Below are 24368 nucleotides of genomic sequence, written 5' to 3'. Positions count from 1 at the left end.
CTTGTGGCCCGATGTTGTAACTGCTTTTGAATTTCGTTAAACAATAATTCTACTGTGGCTTTTGAAAGACAAAAACGATTAAAAATCTCTTGGTCACTCCAAAAGTTGACATAATCTCTATTTTCGCGAACAAAATATGTTCGATGTGGATTTATTTCTTCAATCACATTTATTATTAATAATAAATATGCATCAAATAACATGTCGATACCTTCATAAGTTCATAGACTTCCATAGCGCAACCAAAATAAAACGATAATATACGAAGTAAATGAGGTTATGTTAGCAGCGGTACGACTTCAAACGTCAAAAACTGTTGCAAACCCAGTTGCAAATAGTCTTTCTCTCTTATTCATATTACAATACCAATAGCTCCCACTCTCTCGCTTACAGCTGGACTAGCTGATTGTTATCGGAAACCCATGTCTAACAGTTGCAAAATGAAAAGACGGTACGAGCTTATTTAGAAGATAAGACCTCCAGGTAAAGTTATCGGGATGATAGTTATCGAACACTTTATCTGGGACATGAAAAGACCGGCCCTTAGTAATGGAGTTTTCATTCGTTGGCAGACCTAGGGGAGGACCCTAATTGCAAAATCTGTACTTCCTTACAAAAATCTACCATTTTAAACGTGTTTTAAGTTTATAAGGATGAAAAAAATCATCACAATTGAGATGGGGTGGGTGGACGGGGTTTATATTTCGCCTTTTTTTTTCTTAATGTACATAATATTCCTTGAACAACACGATATTCAAAAACATGTTTTTAATTTTTTGTAAAGAAATAAGTATTTTGCAGTTAAGCTCCGCCCCCCTTGGTTCACGGCGAATGAAAAAAATCATCGCAATTAGGATAGGGTGGGTGGGCGGGCTTACATTTTACCCTTTTGTTTTAATATGTCTGGACTTCTTTTCATAACATTAAACTTAAAATATGTTTAAAAGGGAAAATTTGTATAAGAAAATATCGATTTGTACCATTTTAAACATGTTTTAAGTTTCTTGTTGTCAACAGATGGCTATGTATATTAAGAAAATAATGCAAAAAATAAGATAGATTTTGTGATTCCCTACTTTAGTCATGTCTACGTAAAGCAAGTTCGAACACTCCACAAAATTTTATGCAGATTATCAATTGGCGTAATATATGGCGATTTTTGTCGACCCTTGTGCTATGTGCCCGAATATTATTAATATAGGCGGTGTCTAGTTGTTTCCGAATGTCTGCATTACCGAGATTATAAAATCCACTAATAAATGATGCACTTCTTTCGTGATTTGTTCCTCTTTCCGTTAAGTGTCGTGGTTCATCCACGCCTGTATTAATCCAGCTGAGCACTGTGAGAACGGGACTCGATTCCAGTCCAATGCCGCAGCTAGTCGCACGGTTTCAATGGCAACGGTGTAAACAAAACGTCTAATAATCAGCCATGATTTAGTCTCCGTTTCCGGCTTTTATCAGCACTTCACCCGCAATAATATATCATATAAGACAAGACACAACTTCTTTAGATGTAAGTGGATGTAAGTTTTGATACATTTTTGAAAAGTATGACACAAATTTCCGGATAATTTTTTAAATCTTGAAAATTACTATTTTGCCATGTTCGTGTGTTTGTAGACGTTGTAATATTGAGGGGGCACGTGCCCTTGTGTCCCCTGGCACCAGCCGCCCCTGAATTCATTCTCAATTTTTGTCGCCGTTTAAATTTCGAAATGGTCTGTAGTTTCGAAGAAATCTATTTTAATTTTCTACATGATGTGTAATGTTATGCTAGGGAAATAAAAAACATGTTTATGATTGTTCATGTGTAAGTCACATTTAAATCAACAAACGAAAAGTTTAAGTAAAATATTATTAAAGTAAATATTCGCAATTGATAAAAATAACGTAAAAATAATAGAAGCAATATTTTAAACTACAAAATAAATACTTAAAATTATTCTGTTACTGCAACGATAATTTTTTCGGACTTTTAAAGATCCCTTTTTGAATTTTAAACTTAAACGTGCACTTAATTTAGAAGCTTATTTTGTTTATGACTCTTGGTTATACTTTAACCACAATTATTACGATAGTACTAAAAAATTATTAATTAGTAAAACTTCTCCAAAAAATCTTTTATTATCCAGTGAGTTAAGATGTACTGATCCTACAATCACTTTCTTAGTAATTTAAAATAAAAATGCGAAAATATTACCAAATGGCTGATAGCATTAACTCTAGACTTCATTAATTCTTTCGCTGCGTGATACATGTCTATCACTCCGGTCATAGGTATCGATCTTAGCACTATGTCGCACAAAACGACAGTTCCAGACAGTCCAGCACCATCTCTGAAAAAATAAATTTATTAAAAGTCACACTATTTTGAAAATTCTACCGGCAATGAAACAGTACAGGAGCGGTGTAATGAGGTACACTTTGTAGAAAACTTATGAATGGGAGAAGTTTAGTCCTTGCTAAATCCATGTCGTTGTCCTGCCACGAATGATAATGCACGATAAAAATCTAAAACGAGAAAAAAATTTGCCACATCATCAAATAAGTACTCCAATAAACCTCTCTAGTTTGATCTTTTCTCCGAACTGTAAGTGTATACTTTTGGAAGACCGTATAATCCAGTCGTTCATCTAAAGTAATATTCAAATCCCCATAAGTAAGACATTTTTCGTTTACTCTAGGCCAGTAACGAAAATATTCTCCCTGTTCGTCAGTTACCATCACGCAGTAACTAATTCTTTCTTGCCAAATCATAATCCAGAAATCGTCGACTGTATTCGCGCGAGGATTTTGCGCAATTATGTACTCTTTGTAATTGGTAGAGCCCTGAATGTAACTCGCGTTAATATAGTCCCCTTTGAAAAACTTTCCGGCGAAAGATTGGTCCAGTTTGACACGATTACGATCATCTGAAAATTTTTTTGACAATGCGAACCATACAATTAAAAAACGTACAGGGGTAAATCTCACAGCAACGATTTTTGTCTGCATTTTTCTGTTTTCTTGCTTCTATGGCAGATTTTATAAACCCAGACGGTAGGTCCTAAAATAGCCGCTTTGTTAATTAATAAACGGGAAATAATACGCACAGAAAACTGGTTTTGGATATAGCAGTAACGGAATTGCCTGTTGGGATCAAACACGTCGCTGATGTAGTCACCGAAATCGGTGATTTTCACAGGGGGCCAGTGCTTTTCACCCGGTTTAAACGTCCATCTTTGGGCACCGTTTTCCATTAGTTCTATATTTTCGTCGTCTTTACTTGATAATATGCGGTTACGCTTTAGTTTGGTTTTTCGTATATGGCAAAATGGAATCGTTAGACCAACTAGAATCACTACTGGAATAACAATTAATAAATATAAAAAATTAAAAGAAGATTTTTCAATTTCTTCAGACTCTTTCTCTTTTGATGACCTAGTACTATTTACTGATATAGTTTCAGTTAATGGTGTAGTAGTAGTAGGTTGAGGTTCGTAGCACTGCGTGGTGGGTGCTTCTTGAGTTATGTTGTATTGGTTGTTCCTGCTGTCTTCACAAATTAAATTTGATGGATCGTTGCTATAAATGCGAGTGTATCTTGTAGTGTTTGCGCAATTTTCATTCTTTGAAAAGTACAACTTATCACCAATTGCCCAAAACGGTTCTTTTTCATCTGTACCTTCAAATATTGTTGTCGCCAACAATTTGAAACAAGTTGTAAAGTTTACGACATAATGTGTTAATGTTTCCCAGTGTCCGGTCCCCTAAAATTTGTTGATTTTGTAAATTATGTAACACAATAAAGAGCTTGCCAATTTCGTTCTACGTACGTTTATGTCAAAAGTCTCGGTTTTGTTAGTATCATCGTTTGACTGTAATTCCAGTGACATTTTACAGTCACTACACATAGCTACATGAAGTTTAATCCAGCCGTATTTTACATTAGAACAACTTGTTGAGGTTCCTGTATATACATCTACAGTGGCGTTAATCTCATTACTGTAGAAATAATAATCTGGAAAAACAAAAAATTCTCGAATTTTCGACTACCGATTTAAATAAACGTATATCAAAATTGTTTGGTTTTACAAATTATATACGTACTTACATTCGTGTAGTATCCACATGCTTTGATTAATTGTGGTATTAACGTAAAACTCGTAGCTGGAAAGGTTTTTAGTGTCCAAAGTCTCGTTACACCTAATGTTCGGATCAGTTTCGCAAATATACAGAACATTTTCGTTAATTTTAAGGTGGTACCACTAAAACCAGTTGAACTGTGATTAACCGCAATAGCCACTATAATTAATTATATCCAATAAAATTTGTTTAAACAATTTTAAGTCTGTTAACTTTAAACTTAACTATAAAGTTTTGGTTTCCTTTAGGGGAACCTGTATAAGTGGGGCCAAAAATTACAGCAGATTTGGGAAACACAAATGCTGAATAACTGAATAAGACTAATGAAGTCATAATTTTACCTGCGCCTTGTTAAATTGTGGGCTAATTTCAGTAAGATCTGTGTAAATTCTAACGCTAAAAATGGCAGATTTGATTGTACTGTTGTTCAATATCTCTTGGAATTTTGTATAATCGTTCGTGTACAAGAAGGTTTCCCATCTTTCATCCAAAATTGGTTCTTGTAGTACAGCATTATTATTCCAAGATGAACGCTGCCATTGTGTAATATCGAGATTTATTGATGTCACATTTTCCAAATACTGAGGGACTACAATGATTAACCGTAAATACAATGTAGCAATTTATTTAGATACAGTTTTACTTGAACCGATATTGCCATCTTTCCCCATCTCCCTATCTGATACTATAAGTCCAGCATCTCCTTCAGTTAGGCAGTAATGCCCATTTTGTCCTGAACACAAACTAGTCGCAACATAAAAAAAAGTACAGAGTATTTTCAACCTCATTTTTCTTTTTCCGTTTGAAAAACTCTTTACTCATTGCTTATCTTTCCTTGTTTGTCATAGATATAGCCATACCTAGGACGTCATTGCCTCAAAAAATTTAATGCTGCAAATTAATCAAATAAAAATAAACAAAATTTTCCGAATATACACACGATGTAGTTTACTTTAACCCAATTCCGCCTGAAGAACACCACACTTAATACAACTTAGTAACACTTCACTAACAAGGTTGGCATCTTCACGACGTCACACTAAAATATAATACATTATTGCAACAAGGGTGCACATATGCTACTAGTAGAATTAATAATTTCGTGCACTGGATTTTTTTCTAAAAATAATAATTTAATAAACATTTATTTCACAATTTTTTGAGATAACGATATCAGTTCTCTGGGACCGACGAATTAACTAAATTTGAACACACGGTCTGTAATCACTAAATCAATTTTAATATCTTATCAAAATTCAAAAGAAGTGTAAACTATCCTTGTATATATTTTTCCGTAAATCATACGTGTGAATTTATTCTTTATTAGAAAACAATACCTAAACCATAGACAAATTATTAAAAGGTTTAGATTACGCTTGGGAAATAAACAGGGGGGCTCATGATTACTTTAATTTTTGATTTTTCAATTTGTCGTTTTTCAATTTTTGTATTTAATTTTTTTTAACTTTATGATTTTTAATTGAGGGTACGACGCCTGGGGACTACTGACAACTCTAGAGGCGGTCAGGATAGTCGAGCGGCGTTCTCGATTCATCCAGAGGAACGTATAGGTTTAAATAGAGGCCACCGTCGGGAACGAGGGTTATTCAGTCAACGAGTCGAGTCCAGTGAATGTTGCGCCGGAATTATTTTGTACATAATCGCTGTGTTGTCGTTTAAATTCGAATTGTTAAGAAATAAATTGTTGAGTTTTACCCACGTCCATTTTTAATCACTGCTCATCGTAACAGTATTAATTTCGACGTTTATTCACATCGTGTAGAATGAGGACTTTTAATAGCAACTGCTTTCGAATTTTTAAAAATTACACAGTTTTTTGGTTCTATGATTTCTCAGTTTTTCGATTTTAATTTTGCAATTTTTAATTTACATTTTTTCGATTTTACAGTTATCTCGATTTGTCAATTTCTAGAATGTTTATTCACTTTTTGGATTTTCCAGTTTCTTGATTTTTAATATTCCGATTTTCATATTTTCTATTTGTGAATTTTTGTGTCTTCAATCTTTCACACTTAAGTTTTCTAGTTCTCAGTTTTTAATTTTTCAGTTTTACAATTTTTTAATTTTATACTTTTTCGGTCCGCCAGATTTTTGATTTGCTTTTTTTCGATATTTCAGTTTTGCACTTCCTCAGTTTTTTAAAATGAAGATATTTATTTAAATTTTTCCTCATTTCGATTAATCGAAATTTCAACTTTTAATTTAGCTTTTGAATTTTTCACGTTCTTAATTTTTTAATGTTTCTTTACTTTTACTTTAAATAATTCAAAAGGAACAAATTTATTAAAACTGAAATTTTCACGAATTTACAGTTTTTTCTTAACTAATTCAATTTTAATTGCTTTCGCCGCGTTTATTTATATTGTGTAGACTGAGCATTTTTTAATAGCAACCATGAGTTTTGAGTTTTTAAAAATTCTTTAGTTTTTTTTGATACATTTTACAATTTTACGAATTTATTTTAAGTTTTTCAAAGAAACTATCTATTAAGAAGAATATAGCCAAAGATTAGGTCCCACCTATAACCGCCTTGATCTCAATTCTCAATTGTAATTAATTTTTCATTCGTTGTCAGATCGAGGGGCGGGGCTTAATTGCAAGATCCATATTTGTCTACAAGAATTTGCCATTTTAAACATGTTTTAAGTTTCCTGTTGTGAAAAGACGACAACGTATATTAAGAAAAGGGTAAAATGTAAGCCCCGCCCACCCACCCTATCTCAATTGTGATGATTTTTTATAATCGTCGAGAGCAAGCGAGGCAAAATCCTTATTATTTCTCTACAAAATTACCATGTAATACCTAGGGGAGGAGCCTAATTGCAAAATCTGTATATCCTTACAAATTTTACCATTTTAAACGTGTTTTCAATTTCTATGAATGAAAAAAATCATCTTAATTGAGATGAGGTGGGTGGACGGGGTTTATATTTTGCCTTTTTTTTTCTTAATGTACATATAATATTCTTTGAACAATACGATACTCAAAAACATGTTTTTAAAATATGTTTAAAATAGAAAATTAGGCTCCACCACATAAATACAAAATCCATATTTCCTTGTAAAAATGTACCATTTTAACCATGTTTGAAGTCTCTTGTTGTCAAAAGATGGCTATGTATATTAAAAAAAAGCAAAATATAAGCCCCGCCCACCCACCCTATCTCAATTCTGACGATTTTTTTTATTCGTCGTAAGCCGAGGGGCGAAGCTTAATTGTTAAATCATTATTTTTCTACGAGAAATTACCATGTGAAATATTTTCTTAAGTAATCGTTTTATATGTATTACTTAATTAAAAAGTAAAAAAATTGTGAAGCAGGATTTTTTTCATTTTGCTCGTCTATTTTGTGTTTGTTCGAAAATGGAAACATCCAAAATAAAAAGTCAAAAAATGGGAAATCTAACAACTGAAAAGACGAAAAAATAAAATATCGAAAAGTCAAAAATTAAAAAATTTAAACCGGAAACTGAAAAAATTGCAAATCCAAATATTCGAGAAAGGAAAAATTAGAAATCATATTAAACGACATCAATTTAATTTAAGATGAGAGTAACAATAATTTTTCATTTATGTTTAAAATATTAGAAAAAAATTATTGTCTGGAAATATATCGGTCAGAAATAATAAAAAAAATAATCCAGCGCACATTCAAGCCGCCTCTGGAAATAAAACAATTTTTATGATTTTTCACGTGCGTACCATGTTTTTATCAGTAAACTAATAGTCTGAGCAAAATATTAATACAGTAAATATTTATTTACAACCGATACAATTTTAAACCTGTAAAAACATCCGCTGAATTGAAAACAACTGTATTTTTGCAAAATTAGGTTAGTAAAACTTTCCCAAAAAATCTCTTATTATCCAATGGACCAAAATATATTGTTCCTGCAATCAATTTTTTGTAATTTTCAACAAAACTCTGTAAAAATAAGTTACCAAGTTGCTGATAGCATTAACTCTTGATTTCATTAGCACCATCGCTGTGTGAAATATGTCCACCATGCCGGTCACAGGCAGCGATCTTAACACCATATCGCACAAAACGACACTTCCACATCGCCCAGTCCCGTCTCTGCAAAGAAATCGTCACAAAAACCTTAACCCGAATTTGGAAACTCATACCGACAATGAAACAATACAGGGGCGCTGTAATGCGGTATACTTTGTAGAAAGCTAATGAATGGAAGAAGTTTTTTCTTTGATAGAATCATGTCATAGTCCTGCCAAGAATGATAATGTAGAACGCATATCTAAAACGACAAAAGTTGCCCCCACATCATCAAACAACAACTTAGTAAACCTCTCTAGTCTGACCCTTTCTACTAACAGCAAGTTTATACTTTTGAAAAAATCTGTAGTCGAGTCTTTCGAGTAACACTATATCTAAGTCTGCAAAAGTGACACTTTTTTCGGTTAAAGTAGGCCAGTAACGGAGATATGTTTCGTGTTCGTTGGTTATCATTACACAGTAACTAATTCTTTCTTGCCAAATCATGATCCAAAAATCATTGACTGTGTTAGTTCGAGGATTTTGAGCAATGATGTACTCTTTGTAATTGGTGGAGCCTTGAATATAGCTCGCATTAATGTAGTCTCCTTTGAAATATTTCCCGGCTGAAGTTGTGTCAAGTTTGACACGATTTTTATCATCTGAAACATTTCCTGGGTGAGATAATACTAAGTATAGAAGTAATAAACATACAAGGGTAAATCGTGTTGCAACGATTTTTGTCGGCATTTTTTTGTTTTGTCGCTTCTTTGACGGACTTTACCAATCCAGATGGTAGATCCTAAAATATGACTCTTTTGTGGTTTTTTAGGTAATAAAAAGACAACACGCACAGAAAATTGGTTTTGAATACAACAATAACGGTACTTTCGGTTGGCTTCAAGAACGTCCCGCATGTAGTCCCCAAAGTCGTTGATTTTTATAGGGGGCCATTTTTTTTCGGTCGGTTTGACCACGGATTTGCTTGCACCATCTTCCATTAGTTCCATGTTTTCGCCAGACAAATTGTTTACACATTTCGTTTTAATTTTTCGCCTTCGCCAAAACAGAAATATTGCTCCACCTAAGAATACTACTGGAATAAGAAGGAACAAATACAAAAAACTGGCGTGACTAGGAGATTTGCAATATAGTTCTTGGGGCATCATGGCATGTGGACCGAGGTCTTCACAAAATCGATATGATTTTGCGTTATAAATAACAATTTCTCGCGAAAGATTTGCTGCCTGGACATTTTCTAAGGATTTATGAACAATTGTCCAAAACGATTCATTTTCGCCTGTGGCTTTAAAGTTTGTTATCGCTGATAAATTAAAGCAACGTGTAAATTTTATGGTATATTGTGTTCTTATTTCCCCGGGTTCAGTCCCCTAAAAAATCTTTTTCATTACGATTAATTTTCTAGTTCGTTTTACTTACGTCTATGTACAAAATTTCGCCCTTTGTTGGATTGTGTGATTGCAGTTTTGAACATATTGTACCATTACTACACTTAACAATATGAAGTTTAATTCTACTGTTTTGAACAAAAAAACAATTCGTTGACTTTGCTTTTTTATCCGATGTTATGAGTTCAATCTCTCCACTTTTTACACAATAGGACGTATTTGCCTGTAAACACAAGCTAGACGTAGCACAAAAAAGTATACACAGTATTGTAAACTTCATAATTCACTATTTAATTAATACAACTCCAGTTCTGCGGAGTCGCAAATTTAAAACTGACACGTCCTACGCACATAATTTTTATCTGTATTATTTGCCAAAGTGTTTGGATATTGATTACTGAGGCTGTGGGTTGAGTTACCTATCAGGCGCGTCCCCAGTGTTGCGGATAGGGGGAGACCGGCATTGTCTGGGGAAGGGGGGTCTGGGGAGGGCGGATATGCCCCCGGGAACTAAACACTCTTGGGGGTGGTGGAAGTCCGACCTGGATTTTTCCCTTCTCCAGATATGTAGGTTAGGGCTGAGGCTCGTCTTGCCTGGACATGCCTTGGTGGTTGTCGGCTTAGACGGCCGCGAAGGCGGTTCAGTAGAGGAGGGCTGGAAATAAACGTGCCCCCCCGGGATTAAACCCCTGGTGTGGGGTCGTCAAAACAGCCCCGCGGACAAGCTCCCGCGTGTTTGTGCCGTGCGTGGAGACCCGTAAGGTGGGATGAAGGAATCCTGGAGGTTGAGCCCCCCTTGGTGCAGTGTGTCACCAAGGCTGGGCAACACGCCTCTTTGGCCTGGATTTCCACCAAAACGGGAGGTCGAGACTAACCCATCTCAGATCAATCGGCTGTGTCGTCGGGTCAGACCGCCGACAGGGTGAGTCCTTGGGGGAAGTGTAGTCTGAGCACGAGTAACCTCACTAGTTGAGGCTGCGTACTGCAGGATGAGCTTCCCTGGGGGCTATATCCTTCTGCTAGCCCTGACGTCGAAGTTCGGCGTCCCCTTGTTGGACTCCGTGGTGGGTGGGGACGCAGGAGGACGAAATCAAAATCCAGATTATGGAAATCGAAAACAATAAAAAAACCACTGAGGAAGTGCCTTCGGGTGCACCTCAAACAGGAAACCCAGCCAATGTGGGGTCGCAGCCTCCTAGGAGGAAGCGAATCTGCGGGGCTGAGGTAAAAAGGCGGAGGAAGGCTCGTTTGCAGGCGGAGGCGGCGAATACCGACCCGCCGAAACCGGGTCCATCCTCCTCCGGGATAAACCTCAAGGGTAAAGGGCAGGCTACGATAGCCAACCCTAAACAACCCGCGGGGAAAAAGACCTCAGGGTCAAAGAAGAGAGTGAGGTCTTCAACCTCCACACCTCCGGCAGCTGAGAAGCAAAAGAGGATGAGGAGGCAGGAGACTACCTCTAGAGAACAGAGCTACAGGGAGGCGGCTGCAAGTCATCTCCGTGTAGCTGTGATTGATGTGCAGCATCCACTTGGTAAGCTGACTGCTGGCCAGGTGGATATAGTACAAAAGGGCCTGATGGGAGCGCTGGACAGGCAACTGGACCAGTGCTTGGCATCGGGTAGATAAGCAGCCACTTTCAGGGGCATGAAGTACACAGGGGAAGTCCTAAGGATAACCTGTGAAGACGAGTTGTCCCTGAAATGGCTACAACAAACAGTGCGCTCCCTAACACCCTTGTGGGAGGGCGCACAACTTAACGTGGTCCCCTTGGCTGAGCTACCAAGGCTGGTGAGGGCGACCCTGTGGATACCGGGACCACCGGTGGATGCAGGAGTCGTACTTCGCCGCCTGGAGGGTCAGAACCAATGGGCCCACGTCAAAAAATGGCTTCTTTTCCATCGCGAGGCCAAACCCGAGGCTGCCTCTCCAGGCAACCTCTTTGTGTTTGGTCTTGGGATGGAAGAGGCCAAGATAATCAGGGAGAGAGAGGGCAGAATTAATTATATGCTGTCCTCTTTCAACCTGAAACTCAAGGAGAACGAGGCGTCGGCTCAGGAAGGGCGGACCCCTATGGAAGAGGTAGAAACCCCAGGGGATGAAGCCTCTACCAGTGGGGGCGGGCCCGCCTGAGAATGTGCCTCGTGTCTCCTAGGACAATTATGGGATTTTTGGTTGCAGAGATGGCGCTGCAGCAGATAAATTTCATTCAGATCAACCTGCAGCATTGTCGCATGGCGACGACTGTTTTGTGTCGTCGTCTAGACAAGATGCAGAACACTATAGCAATAATCCAAGAACCATGGATTGTAAAATCCAGGATCGCAGGGTTGAGCAATTTAAATGGCACTGTTGTTTCAGGTACCACAATAGAATCTCCAAGGACATGCGTCTACATTCCGAGGAAAATCAAAGCCGTCCTCCTACCTCAGGTCAGCTCCAGGGATGTGACTGCGGTAAATGTTAAGTGTAACATAGGAAGAGGCGAAGAGCAACTGGTAATAGCATCTGTGTACTTACCACAGGGAGCACAGGAACCATGTCCAACATGGGAAATGGCGAACTTGGTGGAACACTGTGATACCGGAAATATAAACCTCATCATCGGTGCCGATGCGAATGCCCACTGTCTGTTGTGGGGGAGCAAAGACACTAATGATAGAGGAAGAACACTAGCTGAATATCTTTTATCAACAAATCTAGAGATTCTCAACCGAGGCTGCGAACCAACTTTCGTAACATCACGTAGTCAGTCAGTAATAGATATTACACTGGCTACATGGGATATCTCACAATATATAATGGGATGGCACGTCTCTAAAGAGGCGTCAGTGTCAGACCATAGATGGATCATGTATACATCAAAATGTATAGACATGGAGATAAAGACGTACAGGAACCCTAGGCTGACGAACTGGGCTTTATACAACGAAGAACTGGACGACAGACTGGGGACCTCCGTGCAGTCTATACCAACGGAATACATTTCGACAGAAGACATAGAGAAAACCTTGACCATTATCAACGACTCTCTAATGTCAGCGTATGAGAAAAGTTGCCCCCTAAAGAAGGAAGGTCTGGGCAAAGGTACACCATGGTGGAACCGAAGGCTCAGCCTACTTCAATCGGGGCTAAGAAAACTTTTCAATAGAGCAAAAAACACTAAGAAAACTGAAGACTGGGAAGCCTATAAAGAGCACCGGAAAGAGTTTAAAAAAGAATTAAGAAAGAGGAAACGGGAAACGTGGAGATCCTTCTGCAGCGACATAACGTCGACTGCTTCGGCCGCAAGGCTGAAGAGAGTTCTCTCGAAGGACCACACACATCAACCAGGTTTCCTAAAGAAAGAAGATGGCACCTTTACAGCCACCTTAGAAGAGTCCGCAGAACTTTTGCTGCAGACCATGTTTCCAGGCAGCACACGGACTACCTCCCATTCCAAAAGGGATGTAGTCGGTACTCAACCTTCCCCGAAGGACTGGGCGCTGGCTGCAAAGGTAGTCACGGAGGCAAGACTGGAGTGGGCAGTGGACAGCTTTTCCCCATACAAATCTCCAGGAGTTGACGGTATTTATCCCGCCCTCCTGCAGAGGGGAATGAGCAGACTACGCCCTATTTTGTTGCCAATGCTTCGGGCGTGTCTGGCTTTCAGCTACATACCGAATGCATGGCGAAAAGTAAAGGTTATCTTTATACCTAAGCCAGGACGACAAGATTACACCTTGGCTAAATCCTACAGACCAATTAGCTTAACATCATTCTTGCTGAAAACGCTAGAAAGACTAAGCGAAAAAGAGATTCGGGAGACTGCTTTGAGCAAGCAACCTCTACATCCGAACCAACATGCCTACATCCAAGGAAGATCCACCGATACGGCCCTACACACAGTTGTAAACCGTATAGAGTGGGCGATGGAGAACAAACTCTTCACCTTAGGAATGTTTTTGGATATTGAAGGAGCGTTTGATAAAACGACCTTCAAAAGCATAGAACTAGCCCTACGAAAGCACGACGTGGACCCCACCCTAAGTAGGTGGGTGGCCAGTATGCTGAGGAACAGGGAAGTAATGATTAATGTAGGTGGCACTGAGATCGAGGCTGTTGTAGACAGGGGATGTCCTCAGGGAGGAGTTCTCTCTCCTGTACTGTGGGATACTGTCGTTGACAGCCTGATACGACGCCTCAATGATCTTGGCTACCACACAATTGGATACGCGGACGATCTAGTCATTCTGCTAACAGGAAAAAACGCAGATACATTATGTGAGATAATGCAAGCTGCAGTAAAAATAGTCGAGGAATGGTGCAACAGACATACCCTCTCCGTTAATGGAGAAAAGACGAAACTAATCCTGTTCACCAGGAAAAGGAAAATTGGCACACTACAGATGCCAAAAATATTTAACACAACGCTTCAACTTTCGGACGAAGTCAAATACCTGGGAGTTGTATTGGACTGGCGACTGAATTGGAAGAAGCATGTAGATGATAAAGTAGAAAAGGCACGCTCGGCTCTCTGGCAATGTCGTAGGGTGGTGGGAAGGTCGTGGGGTTTAAATCCCAAGATCGCCCTTTGGATCTACACGGCAATAGTCAGACCGATGCTGTGCTATGGAGCTTTAGTTTGGTGGCCCAGAGCCAGACAAAAAACAACAGCCCTGCAACTTGAACACGTTCAGAGAATGGCGTGTCTCAGTGTTACAGGAGCAATGAGGACCACTCCCACAGCGGCTCTGGAGACTCTTCTTTGCTTAGCACCTCTCAACCTTTATATAGAGGAAGCGGCAATGACGACGTCTCTAAGACTTCACTCTCTGGGAGTATGGAACAAGCAAGGCCGCACAACGAAGCACACTCGGATCTTAACGGAGGCGTTCAACAGAATACCCTTGTTGAGGATGGGTTGTGACCGAATGGGCACAAAATTAATATATGAGAAGACATATAGAATATCAATGAGTGATAATTCAGAAGGACGAGCCGACATAGATATCTATGTCGATGGTGCCAAAACAGATAGTGGTTCAGGAGCCGGCATCTACTCCGAACAACTGAACGCACAAATCAGTGTACCTCTCGGCACCCACACGTCTGTCTTACAAACAGAATTGATGGGAATAATGCTGGGAGCTAGAATCATTGCTGAACGTGAAATCGGCAACAAATCAATACGCATACTTACTGACAGCAAGTCTGCACTACTAGCCCTGGACAGCTGTATGGTTCGATCCGGGCTGGTTTGGGAGTGCAGACAAACGCTAAAGTATGTAACGCAGAGGAATAGTGTGGTACTTTGTTGGATCAAAGGACACAGTGGCAACGAAGGAAACGAGAGGGCAGATGAGATGGCGAAGCGAGCCGCGCGTATGCCCTTCTGGGGACCCGAACCGGCAATCACGCCTTCGGTCGCCCTCTCGAACGAACTCGTAAAGCAATATACCCATAGACGCCATGAGCAGATATGGGCGACGTTGAGCAGCTGTCGGCATAGTAGAGCTTGTATGGCGACACCAGACCGTAAGTTGACAAAATTTTATCTCTCACTTTCAAGGGACAAACTGCGTAAACTGGTAGGATTCCTTACGGGACATTACCAGTTTAACAAACATCTACATACGATAGGGGTAGCAACAGACCCAATCTGTCGTGGATGCAATGAAGAAGAGGAAACAGCTGAGCACATTCTTCGTGAGTGTCCAGCCCTAGCCTCCTACAGGGAATCCATACTAGGGGACATCTGGCCTAGTATGGCAAATATCAGGGAGTTTCCACCCTCTGCATTACTCAAGTACATTCAAGCAGTTGGATGGCTTGACGAGTAGAGGAGCGGGAAAACACCCTGATATGGACTTGGGGAAGGTACAATGGGCCCAAAGGCGAGGCCTAAGTGCCGGCTGGCTACGGTCAGCCCCCATAAATTAAGAATCCAGAATCCAGAATCCTGAGGCTGTTCATCAGTGTGTGAGTAATAGTTTTTTGCAATAAGTAACTTAAGTAGCTGCAAAAATAATAATGCTAGAATAAAATTAGAACAATGAAAGCTTTATATTGGTTGGAATATTTTGTAAATTTTTGTACACGGTATATTTTTAAAACCAGAAAAGTGCAAACTGATATGTACATATTTTAAGATAATGTATCATTCAGATTAGATTTTTTAATCCGTCATAGGAGACTTGGGGAAAATCAAGGCTTGATGGTTTTTTGAAACCAAGTCTAAATTCTGGAAAAATGACCACTTGCGTACATGCATCCAAAAGCCTCATTCGTAATTAAACAAACAAGGTGTTATCCTGGCTAAGTGAATTTCATGAAAACACCTAGCAAATGCCTCTTTAAATAAATCTAATGTCTGTTAAATTGCGTTAGAAACAGGCAACGATTAAAACCCTAACCTGATCGGTGAATTTACACACAATAAAACAAATTTATAGCACGTGTACCGTCGTCGAAAGATCGCATGTTTTCCGATTAAAAGCCGCGGGTTGGGGAAAACTGGGCGCCATCGTTACGGTTAATTGTCGTTAAACAAAAGATTCCTCTCTTTTATTAACTACCAAACCAACTAATTTAACCTAGCTACTTAGAGCGTCCTTTCACTGTGCATCCACTACGCCCAACCAAAACGTAATAAGTAATGCCCCCGCTTTCAGCCATGCTCTCCTGTCAAGGCCAACTACCGCCCTCTAACTAAACATGCAGAACTACCCCCAAGCGCTAACGTGCACATGGTTGCCTATGTTTCACGATTTCTTTGTACGTTCTAACTGAAATGGTACTTAAACATGGTCATGGGCGAGAGGACAATTAACCAAAAGTTTTACTACTAGTTATTGTGATAATGAATGTGTTGCTTAGTTGTTAAACGTAGCAAAAGAAACAATTTTAAAATCATTATAACTCCATCAAAATGTGACAAGGATTTTTTTTCTGTTGAAAAATTAATTTATTATTTGCCTTACAGGCTTAATAATATTCCCAGTAGGGGTACAAATTAACTTAATCTACCTCAGATAAATCAATAACAATAAAAATAAATAAAATAAAATAAAAATTCGAGTGTTATATAATAAATATTCTATTCTTTCTGCTTGCCCACCCCTCTTCCATCCTCGTTTAGCACTTCTTCCCTACTTTCCTCCGATTCTCTCAATCCTTCACATCCTTCCAGCATATGCTCTATTGTTTCTCCCTCTCTCCAACATATCCTACACCTTCTGTCAGTTTCATCCATCCAAAAATTATTCTCTTTCTCTTCATTTCCACACCTAAATCTCGCCATCATTCTGCATTATATCTAGACTCCGATATTCTCGATCTACGTTCTTGCTTATCTATATCCTTATCTCTTACACTCAGTTCTTCTTTGATACTCCTTCCTATTTCTCTCATTCTCTCTATTTCTTCACATGCATATCCCTTTCCTTTATAATACTTGTCCCTTTCGTTCCAAACATGTATTCCCCCTTCCTTTCTTATTTCTTTCCAACATTCTTGCAATATCTTGCAATCACCTCTCTCACTGAACTTTTCTTCAAATCCAACCGCCCTTTTACCCGCTTCCACTCTCATTTTCTCCCTTTTTGTTTCTTCTCTCACTATATACCCCGGCGTATACTTTTCCAATCCCAATGTCCATTTCAAGTATTTTTCTTACACTCCCTCTATTTCTTCATATTCCCTCCATCCCCAAATCTCAACTCCGTACATGAATACACTTTTGACCAAAGTATCAAACATCATCATTCTTGTCTTATAATCATGTCCAAATTTTCTCTCTCCTATTCCCCATACTATTCCTACCACTTTGTTCGCTTTTTGGACCATTTCTTGAATATGCGCTCTATCTGAGTTATTGCTCTTTAATGTATATCCTAAGTACTGGAATTCTTTCACCTGTTCAATCTTCTTCCCTCTCCATGCTCACTCTTCCTTCTCCTTTCTTACTTTCTTCCCAAACACCACCATTTTTGTTTTTTCCACATTCACTTCCAATTCCTTTTTTTTTACATACTTCTCCAAACTTTTAATCATTGCTTTCATTTCTTCTCTTTTCTTTGCCACAATCACCAAATCATCTGCGTACGCCAACGACCACACTTTCTCTTTGCCGACTACCACCCCTCCTGTCTGTGCTTTTCTGAACATTTCATCTATATCTCCTAGATAAGCTGCAAACAATGCGGGGCTGAGTGGGCATCCTTGTCTCACTCCTCTATTTGTATAAAAACTCTCACTCTCTATTCCATTCACTCTCACCGTATTTACTGCTTCTTCATATATTTCTTCCATTTTCGTTACCAAGTATGCATCTACTCCCTTTCTCCTCAAATACTCCCACATTTTCTCTCTATCCACGCTATCAAACGCTGCTTTGAAATCTATGGCCAAAGCGTACATTCGTCCACTCTCTTTCCTTATTTCTCTTCCCACTAAATGCCGCAGGATGTACACATTGTCCATAGTACCTCTTCCTTTCCTAAACCCTGCCTGACCGTCTGGTAACGTACCCCTTGCTTCCATCTCCTTTCGAAACCTCTCATCGAGTATCATTGCATATATCATGTACGCCGCATTGAGCAAGGTAGTTCTTCACATCACTTTTTTGCCCCTTTTTAAATAATGGGATTATTATACCTTCTCTCCACTGCCGAGGAAACCCTTTTCCCTTCCAAACTCCATTTACCACTTCCCATATCTTTTCTTTCACTTCTTCTGTCCCGAACATCCACGCTTCGTTCTGGATTCCATCCCCTCCTGGTGCCTTTCCTCTTTTCAGTCTTCCAATCTATCTTTCTATTTCATCTTTTGTTATTTCCGAACCTCTCCACATTTCTTCCGCCGTTGTGATTCCTTTAGTTATTTTGCAGCATTTTTCCTCACAACCTCTCAATAATTCCATAAAGTGTGTTTTCCATTCATGTATTTTGATTTTCCCGCCGATTTCAGTCTTCCTTCTCCGTTCCTTGTTTATATATCTCCATACTTGCACTTCTGTTTTCAGGGACTTTATCGTCTTCTCTTCTTCTTCTCGTTTTTCTCTTTTTCTTTGTTCCCATTTTCTCCAATAATTCTCTCTTGCTTTTAGGTACTCGTCTTTCCTTCCCTTGTTATTTTTCCATTTTCTTAATTTTTCCCTTGCTTTTCTCTTCAACTCACTATATTCTCCGTTCCATCCATTATCCCTCCCTTGCCATATGTATATTTTTCTTTTTTCCGTAGCTTCTATAATTAGGTTGCTCAGTTCCACCATCGTAGCTTCTATATCTTCTTTTACTTCGAATTTTTTTTTCTAGTCTACTTCTGTATCTTTGAATTCCCTCTTCATCCCATATTCTTTTTTCTAATTCTTTTCTTTCGTGTCATCTCTCTTGTTTTTCATACTCTTGCTCTTTTCCTTTGATTTTTATTTCTAGAGGCATGTGGTCTGATTCTACCCTTTCCCCCACTTTGAAACTCTCTATTTCTTCCCACGCCTGTTCGTTGACAATCCCATAATCTATAATTGATTCTCCCCTCGCCCCTACGTACTTCCATTCTCCTTCTTCATCTCCTTCCTTGTTTCCATTCAAAATTTCCCATCCCATTTCTTCTATTATCTGCCACAATATTTTACCTTCTTTGTTATTTGCTTTATCTTTTGATCCTCTTTTCTCTCCCTTTTCTTTATCTATTATTCTTGTCCCCTTATCGCCAATCTTGCGTTAAAATCCCCTCCTATAAGTATTTTTTCATCTCCTTTTTCTTTTGTTTCCATTTCTATGTTTATCTTGGTTTCCTCCATTTTCTTGCTATAAACGGTTATTATTTCCCATTGACTGTTATCCAGCTGTATTACTTTCTTCATTAGTCCGTTTTTATTATTATTTCCCTTTTCCAATTCTTGCAGTTCTTTTCGAATTCCCATTACTATTCCCCCGCTTGCTCTCCCCTTTTTCTTTTCCATTGTCGCCCGTTGACACTCCCACACATATTCATGTGGTAGTGTCTCTTCCAATTTCTCCCAGTTTTCTCTTTGCACCCAAGTCTCAACTAGCCCCACAACATCAAATTTTCCCACGTAATCCCCCCTTTTTTCGCAACCCTTGGACATTCCAAAACAGTACCTTCACCCCTTTTTCTCCTAATTTTGTACCAGCTTCCCTTTTTCCGATTTCCCTATCTACATCCTTTATTCCTTTTCCTTTGCCTTGTTTGCTTCCCTTTTTCCTCGTTTTCTTCCTTCTCTTTTGGCTCTTTACTAAAAATTTTCTGCCTTCTTAAGTCTGCCCTCTTCTTCATTCCATTTAAAATTTCTGCCGTCTACAGTTAACTTTTTATATCCCATTCTAACCATTTTTCCTTTATTTCTCTCTTTTGTTGCCTCTTCTTTTATCATGTTTTGAATTTTTCTTTCCGTTTTCGTCAGATCATCATTTATGTAAATTGACGACCCTTTTAAGTTCTTCTTGCTTTTCATTACATTTATTTTTTCTTCTCTGTTTTCGAATTCCTCTACATAAACTTTCTCTGCAATTTTGTACGCGCTTTTAACTTTACTCTCTAAGTTCTTTGACTTTCTCTTCTAAAAATTTTGTCACTTTTCCAATTATCTGCTTCTGCTCTCCTGTTTCTATTTCCAATCCCATCATCACTACTTTATTTCTTCTCCTTTCTCTCTCCATTCGATCTAGTTGACTTTCTACTTCACCCACTCTCTTTCCCATTTCGTCCTTAGCTCTCTTCCATTCTTCATACTTATCTCTAATTTCTTGATTTTGCTCCTGTAGTTGATCTCTTGTTTGCTTTAATTCTTCTCTTATTGTTTTAAGCTCCTCTTTAAGCTGTGTATTCCATTCGTTCAATAATTGTTTAACACTTTCTCTCATATCATCTCTGATTTGTGTCGCAAGTTCGCTGATTATCTTCTTGACCTCCTCCATCTCTATATCTTCTTGATTTTCCTTTCTTCCTTTCCTCTCTCGATTGCAGAGGTGATCTTACTCTTATTTTGCTTCTTTGGAAGACCTGCTCGTTCTCTTTCGGCGACTCTACTTCTCTATCCCTTTTCTTTCTTTCTTTCCCTTTACTACTCATTACCTCTTTGTCCTTGACTATCTTAACGGCGGAAGGATATAACCCAGATCTTCTCTTCGGAGGTTATTCTCCTATCCGAGTTTACGTTTATCCGATATGTCCGATTTTTTTTTCTTTTTTTGGCTAGATTCACCAGTTGATTGTTAAGAGCGTAGGGGAGAGTTAATCCGCCATTTTCCAGACACACAGTGTAGTAGAAAATTTGATTTTTAAAAATCGTCCAAAAATTCTTGTTTTCTTATAGGAAATTTGCCAAAATCAGTCTTAACAGGTTCCCTCTTTTTTCTTAGAAGGTATGTGATTTGCCAAAATCAGCTTTATCTTAGTACTAATGGCTAACTTTGACAAAAGGCAGGTATTTTGAACATCTCTAATCTAGTTGGTTATGCTTTAATGGATTTTTCTTCGTTGTTTTTGGTTTTGTTTATAATAATTTAAAATTTTACTTATTAGTCGTTTAAAAATTCTCGAAAAATTCAGAGTTATAGATTTCGACATTCCAAAAATATAGTGTGTTTAGGGTCACAGAGCAATATTTTGGAAATATTTGGAGTGAGCTTTAAATTTTTTAAAATTTTTCAAAATTTCGATATTTCAATGGGCGATATCGCGCCATCGACGTTCTATTAAATTCTTCTATAACGTCATTACTGCTGCCGAGGGATGGTTTCGTCTCTTTCCGGCGCCCGGAGTTCGGCATGTGGTGTTTCCAGACGAAGCGAAAAACGCGGTCTATTTGATTTCGCAGGGTCTACTTCAGATAATCAGAAATTATTCGAGTATGACTTCTTTTTTTAGAACTTTGTAGTGCAAATTGTTCGCTTTTTTATACGGCGCGAAGACGATGCGTGGAAATGACCTGAAAGAGCGCTTTGTTCTGGAATTATTGTCGCACGAGGCACTCGAAACATTTTCTGTTTTTAATTAAAGGGCTCGAATGACGTAGATATTTCATAATTTCACGTGTAAGGCGAGGAAATATTAAAAAATAAACACAAAAGTGGGTCAGTTTTGCTATATTTATCTATAGTAGGAAACGCTAATACAGCTATAATTATTTATAAAACAGATAATATTGAAATGTTAATCTAAATAGGTTAGTGTATCTTAATATTTCAACATATTCATTTCGCACTAATTTGATAGGACATTTTTAAAAACGACACAATAAAAAATCCCTTTACTAATGTTTTGATCGTTAGTCTTAAATTTAACAATACAAGATTTGTTTTAAAAAGAAATTTTGCATAGCTCTGACAATGAAATCATTAGAACACTGAAACTATTGTTGAAAGTGTTAAAATTTGCGAAGCAAAAAAATTCACACTGAAAATTACTTTCAAAATTTCCTTATTGGGCAACGCCGAAAAATAGTTCTTTTTTTTCATAATTTGCGTTTAACGCGTTGTTTAATTTCCTTATTTCAAAGAACAAGATAACCCCAATCCGCCTATATACATAGAACAACTTTATTGATAAAACTTATTACTTGTTGTAATGTAGGACAAGATGAACCACTACATTATACTGCTTATCTTGTGGAAGACAGTGGACTGTCAAAATTACTGTGTTGTGAGTGCTAACGACACAAGAGGTCTGTTCATCTTTAATTCCAAACCCATGGACAACCATCATGACAACGATGACACTTATGTCGGTTGGTAAAACGTAATAATTTTATTATTTGTGAATACCTACATCATACATGTAGATTCGACCTCAGAGTATACATTATCCTCTGAAAATGTAAGAAGTGGATGGACTTTGTTGAATTCGCTCGAAAACAGCATTGTGAATGATCCTGTGATAGACGAACGCTGGGAAACGTTTATGAGCAATCATGGCTCAACACCGCAAGATTTTCAGGAGGTTTTGAGAAGAAATATTAGTATGTTTCTAAGTGTGAGAATACGTAACCCTTCAAACTATTCAACGACGACTGAGTTGTCGGAGTCAAAGGTATACACTTACGTAATTATTAATTTTGGTTGTAATACTCGTACGTTTTAGTGGTATCATTTGAAATCTAACGCTTCTGGAATAACTATCTGCGAAAATGACACTTTCCCAAACACGAATTTGACCATTTTGCAACTTTACAACAAATATTCCAAAAGTGTGTGGAAAATACACAAATGTATGTAAAGAAGAGCTTTTAGTTGCACCCACATGAAATTTTCTTGCAGAAGTAATATTACCAATAAAATTTTTGTGCGTGCAGCCTATTTTTTTTATAATTGTTATAAATGTATTAACACAATTTGTTGGCAGATGATTATTTTTATACTACAAACAACACAACCCACAGTGTAATATACAGTAATGGCAGTGACTGCAGCAATCACAGTCTATGCTTTTTCATATATACAGCTGCATGTAAGAAGTGCAGCATGTTGATGAAAATTGTGTCAAATGATGGTAGAAATCAGGTCATTTCGGATGACAAGGTATAACAGTTACGCAGTTGACCATAGTGTAGTGTCATTTTCTAGATCCCGGGAGAAGAAAAATGGACCCGAAAAGAAATCTGTGTTGAAAATGTTTCCAGTTGTTACAAAATAACCATACAAACCGAGGGTCCTAAAGATGGTTTCTGGGCTATATATCCGACCCTATATGTCGCAGTACCCCCAAGCATAAACTGCAGCAGTTACGTACGCTACATCAAGCTCCCAAATGACTCCTATTTGTGTGAAGATTCTTCAGGCACGAGTATAAAATCAGTCCCTACAAAGTCCATAGAATGCGCTGTAGATAACAAAAACCAAAAAAATTCTTCGAATTATGTTGACAAGTCTTTACAACAAACACCAATTCCTATTTACTGGTGGTGCCTAGCACCTGTATTTACCACACTCATCATGATAATGATCCTATTGTTGAGTTTTATCCACTCAAAGAAGAAAAAAAAGTCCCTCCGAGGTAATTGTCCGATTTCAATTTTAACGAACTCATTTTTTTTTAATTAGGCGACACAGAAAATCTTCTTGAGAATAGTGGAACCAAAGAAGAAACCCACTTTTCAATTAAGAGGATCCATTTTTCGGAATATGTTCAACGGGAACGTAGTACTAATTTTGCCCCCGCTTTCAGCCATGCAGAACTACCCCCAATCGCTAACGTGCACATGGTTGCCTATGTTTAACGATTTTTTTTATTTAATTTTTTTCTTTCAAATTAAAATTATTGAAATGTGATTTCGTGCCGTTGTTAAATACTTTCAGCGCGACGATTTGATTCAAATTCGGTCACCACATCTGCTAAGACTGATTTTAGGAAATCACATATCTTCTAAGGGCGGGTGTGGGGTACTTGCTAAGATAAGACTGATTTTAGCAAATGACGTATCTTCTAAGAAATCTAGTTAAATTGTTATAAAAAAGACACTGGAGGCTCCAAAGCAGTTTCAAATCCTTACTAAACAGGAATTCCTACATCTGGTGTTTTGTTGCTGGATGAACTTGAAAAAATCTTTTGAGCTTTTAGTGTTTTAGTTTTTACGAACTTGAAAAAGTCTTGAGAGCCGCAATGTTTGGACACCCACGGTGTATTATTTTAAGTTTTTTTTTTGTAGTTTATTTAAAAGTATTTTGGGGGACTTGGTATTCTATTTTTGCAAAATTCTCACCTGACTTGTTTTTGAGTTAATTTTGGGAGCCCGTTTTTTTTTTGTAAATTTAGAACAATCTGGGGGTCCTAGGTATTCCTGTTTGCAAAGAATTTGAAAGTGATTTGGAGC

At 38.1% G+C, this 24368-nt stretch overlaps 3 protein-coding genes and 1 long non-coding RNA gene across 6 annotated transcripts in view; 2 read left to right on the top strand and 2 right to left on the bottom strand.

Annotated features, from left to right (window-relative positions):
• The window catches only part of LOC135137918 (tyrosine decarboxylase-like), a 49130-nt gene that overhangs the window by 427 nt on the left and 24335 nt on the right, over positions 1-24368 (top strand). The gene's annotated exons all lie outside the window — the stretch shown is intronic.
• On the bottom strand, positions 1797-5130 carry LOC135137897 (receptor-type tyrosine-protein phosphatase alpha-like). 3 transcript variants are annotated; one of them, XM_064067681.1, is made up of 11 exons: positions 5069-5130; positions 4772-5019; positions 4470-4717; positions 4097-4250; positions 3819-4003; positions 3096-3752; positions 2977-3049; positions 2566-2915; positions 2387-2514; positions 2204-2339; positions 1797-2155 (listed from the first exon to the last, which is right to left on the bottom strand). In XM_064067681.1, exons 2-11 carry the CDS (start codon positions 4914-4916, stop codon positions 2099-2101), a joined length of 2133 nt encoding a protein of 710 aa, XP_063923751.1. In that variant the 5' UTR covers positions 4917-5019; positions 5069-5130; the 3' UTR covers positions 1797-2098. The 3 variants fall into 3 exon arrangements, with proteins under 3 accessions (XP_063923751.1, XP_063923743.1, XP_063923760.1); XM_064067673.1 differs by having other exon boundaries at positions 2962-3049; positions 5069-5127; XM_064067690.1 differs by lacking the exons at positions 4470-4717; positions 4772-5019; positions 5069-5130 and adding an exon at positions 4354-4369 and having other exon boundaries at positions 2962-3049; positions 4093-4287.
• Positions 7889-9297, bottom strand: LOC135134194 (receptor-type tyrosine-protein phosphatase T-like). Its single transcript, XM_064062824.1, has 6 exons — positions 8999-9297; positions 8859-8946; positions 8457-8806; positions 8279-8406; positions 8093-8228; positions 7889-8041 (listed from the first exon to the last, which is right to left on the bottom strand). The coding sequence occupies exons 1-6, from the start codon at positions 9152-9154 to the stop codon at positions 7985-7987; spliced, it is 915 nt and encodes a 304-aa protein (XP_063918894.1). The 5' UTR covers positions 9155-9297; the 3' UTR covers positions 7889-7984.
• Positions 22368-22969, top strand: LOC135134188 (uncharacterized). The gene is made up of 3 exons (XR_010281241.1): positions 22368-22588; positions 22640-22766; positions 22901-22969. It is a non-coding gene; the product is annotated as an uncharacterized LOC135134188 (long non-coding RNA).

The sequence above is a fragment of the Zophobas morio genome, unplaced genomic scaffold, assembly GCF_036711695.1.
Source record: "Zophobas morio isolate AGI-343-1 ecotype UQ-CSIRO unplaced genomic scaffold, CSIRO_AGI_Zmor_V1 ptg000004l, whole genome shotgun sequence".
In the NCBI taxonomy this organism is placed as follows: domain Eukaryota; kingdom Metazoa; phylum Arthropoda; class Insecta; order Coleoptera; family Tenebrionidae; genus Zophobas; species Zophobas morio.
The sequence above is the reverse complement of the archived record's forward strand: the minus strand, read 5'-3'. Positions and strand labels throughout refer to the sequence as shown.